This window comes from Laccaria bicolor, genomic scaffold (genome assembly GCF_000143565.1).
Source record: "Laccaria bicolor S238N-H82 LACBIscaffold_54 genomic scaffold, whole genome shotgun sequence".
NCBI lineage: Eukaryota > Fungi > Basidiomycota > Agaricomycetes > Agaricales > Hydnangiaceae > Laccaria > Laccaria bicolor.
The window spans coordinates 78294-81491 of record NW_001889925.1 but is presented as its reverse complement, the minus strand read 5'-3'; the positions used below and the strand labels follow the sequence as shown (position 1 = coordinate 81491).

At 46.1% G+C, this 3198-nt stretch overlaps 1 protein-coding gene across 1 annotated transcript; it reads left to right on the top strand.

The window, feature by feature from the left end:
- Positions 1-1736: 1736 nt before the first annotated feature.
- Positions 1737-2619, top strand: LACBIDRAFT_312706 (uncharacterized protein; the record flags this gene model as incomplete). Its single annotated transcript, XM_001888338.1, has 3 exons — positions 1737-1804; positions 1856-2051; positions 2107-2619. The coding sequence occupies 3 exons, from the start codon at positions 1737-1739 to the stop codon at positions 2617-2619; spliced, it is 777 nt and encodes a 258-aa protein (XP_001888373.1).
- Positions 2620-3198: the final 579 nt, after the last annotated feature.

Sequence of the window (3198 nt, the reverse complement as noted above, 5' to 3'; positions counted from 1 at the left end):
GGAGGGGGTGGAAAGTCTGAAGTGGACGCAGACCTGCGGGAAAGCTACAAGAAGATCAGTGAGGAAATGAGAGACCCAGAATAAAACCTAACCTCCGTCTTCAATCGCTGAATTTCTTCCTCTAGCATCCTAATCTTTTCCTTGTCATGTAAATCGTCCTGCCCACGTTCCGACCTTCGTTCATGTTTCCTCTGCTCTTCTCGGACAAAGTTCAACTCCTTCTCTTTCCCTTTGAAGAGAGGGTCCCTCGGATTCTCTCCCTGTTCTTGCACAGGAGATACGGCACGCTGTTTTCCCTTCCGACGGCTATTGCCTTCGCCTGTTTGCTCGCTATGGAGCTGGCCAGAAGAAAAGATCTTGCTCTTTCCTGGAGAGTTGGTAGGACTGGGCAAGAGAATGGACGGGTCAGCAGCTTTTTCGCCAAGCCTGAACTTGTCAACAACAGCTTTAACAGAAGATTTCCTGTGTGATTTCCCCATTCTATCTGTATCTAGTCGGTAGTCTGAGCGCAACCGGCTTGAGGGACCAGGCATGTTATCTTCTCCAGGGTCGTGATCCTGCGTTGGGCCCGATGAAGGGGATGCTTCAAAATCGGCAAGAAAACGAACACGGAGGTCGATTTGATTTGGTTCTGGGTCCATGGAAGGAGAACGAGCAAACAGGGATCCCGGCATAGTACATGATTGGCGTCGCTTCAAGACTCCAGGGAAAGTTGATCGGGGTGGTAAAGGGCCAGGAGTTGACGTGTCTACATTGGCCGTTCGAGCTCCACCACTAGGAGTAGAAGGCGAAACCTCTTCGTCACCAACTTCCAAATTCTCGTGAGTTTGTTCTACGTCTTGTTCTTCATCACTAAATTCTGCCAATGTGTCTAGTTCCTAGGTTTCGACGCGTCAATTTCACAACAAGACGGGGCGGAGAGGATCAGCTGACATCGGTTTGAGCGGATCCAGTCGCGTTTGCCACGAAAGATTCGAGCTCGCGAGAAACAAAGCTAAAAACGCCGGATAAAATGCCTGAGGACGTCGTCCGCGACGTCGAAGGGTGGTTGACCGTTCTGCGTGATGTTGGGGCCATACAAGGTAGAAGTCACCTTGCTTGTCAAGGTCTGTCAAGGTCGTAATTACCAAACAAGTACAAATAAAATTTCTGCCCAATCTCCCAGCTCGCTACAGTCGTTTGCATGATTACAGCTGAAAGCAGAACGATAGGCCACGGCAGATCGACACATGCTCAGGGCGGACTCCCAAATTTTCGAAGCGACGTGATGGCTGGGGCCGCTGAGTTCTCACAACGTGTTAAATTTCAACCTCCGAATTGATGTCACACTAGTACCACAGTAAAAGTTGAGAGTCCGCCCTATGTATGCGTCGATCTGGCATGGCCTATCGTTCTGCTTTCAGCTGTAATTGCCGGGGGTCGCTACCCATACCTGTGCTTCACTACTGATCACTACTGAACGGAGTTTGAAAAGATCACATGGGCTTCCAATTTGGAATGCCGATGCGCGGCAAACCATGCCACGCGCCGCACATGACTTGAAACTGCAGCCTCGGGCTCTGCAGCTCGAATCTTCGTCTTTTCTTCTTGCCCCTTTGTTCAACGCGACCTCAGAAGATATATCTTGTATATATTGTGAGTTTAAATGTACTTCAACTTTATTTTTCAATTATCCAATGTCAACACTGCGTGTCTGCTTGTCTAGCATTGATAATCCTCGAAAATCTTACAATAGAATGATGGAGGAGCCCGAAAACACAGATACCATGAACTTGCAAGCTCCAAATCAGCCTGTCAATGACAAGTAAGTCCTTTTGGTATTTACTGTACTGTCTTATTTACCTCATTTGGTCAGTCAACGCCCTGCTGAAAATACAGAAGTACAAATTACAACTGGCAAACGTGGTCGTGGCCGTCCGAAAGGGTCGAAAAACAAGCACAGTGCCACAACTTCAGTTACTAACAATAATCCAAGCACTACAGAAATTCATCGAGGGCCTGGAAGACCTCGGAAACAGGCTGTGAGGTCAATAACACAGGTTCAGACAGTGGTGTGTAAATAATATTGCATTTTTGCCTATTTATAAACTACTCTAATACTTTTAGGATGGCCCTGTGCATATGGAACCTGGGATAAATATGCATCAGCCACTTGCTCCTATTTTTCTTCCTCAAGCAGTTGCAGCAGTCCCAGATCAGGTGCCAGTTTCTCTTCCATCAGACCAAAACCCAATATCAGAGCCAACATATCATGAAGAAGTTGAGACTTTTGTTCTTCCTGCACATGATCCTTTACAGCAATTGGATGACTCACCAGGTGAGGATGATTTGGACAGTTTTCTTGGACTAGGCAACAGCAATGGGATTAATGGTGATGCTGCAAGTGCTGAGGGAGACTTTACTGAGGATGATGGTGAAACTTCTGGGCAACTGCCATCACTGGTCTTGGATGCATTCTGGAAAAAAATTGAGTATCTCAAGGGTTTGACAGAAGGTCAAGGGCGATCAGCCAAACACTTGGTTTATGAGAAGCTTCAGTCATTCTGGTTGCCTCATTTTGACTCTTTCTTCTATCTTCAGCAAAAAACTTTGTCTCCAGAGCAGCTTTTGATCCCTTGATTTTTCTATTGGGATCCCTTGCTTCTTGTTGATCGCATCCCTTGCCCAGTTATTCATACATCTGGTACAAGCACTATTGCTTGTTCTGGGATATTGGTTCGCCATGGTTATTGTCAGATGCCACGCCACATAATTGATCTTGAGAATTCATACTATCTGATTTCCGTGCGCTATAGATGCAATCAGTGCAAGCCTGTCCACACTTTCTCAAGCTGCAATCCTTTAGTCATAGCCAAGCTACCTAGGCCTCTTGCTGCACAATTCCCTGCCTACCTTAGTAAACGAAGTGGTCTCTCAAAGCAGGTTTTTGTTATCATGCGTTGCTGCTTTCAAAATAGCTTGGGAGCTAAACAATTTGCAGATAGCCTAAATGTTCTTCACCACCGATTTCATGATATGCTGGAAGTTCAGTATTTGCAAACTGTTCTTGAACGTGAGAGTGGATTATACAAGCCTTTTCTTTCCTTTGAGTCCAGTCCAAGTGCTGCACCCTCTGGCCAATACTGTCGGGATATTTATGATAGAGAAATTGAAGCTCATGAAAAGGAGTTTGATCAACATACTGCTCAATTATCATCT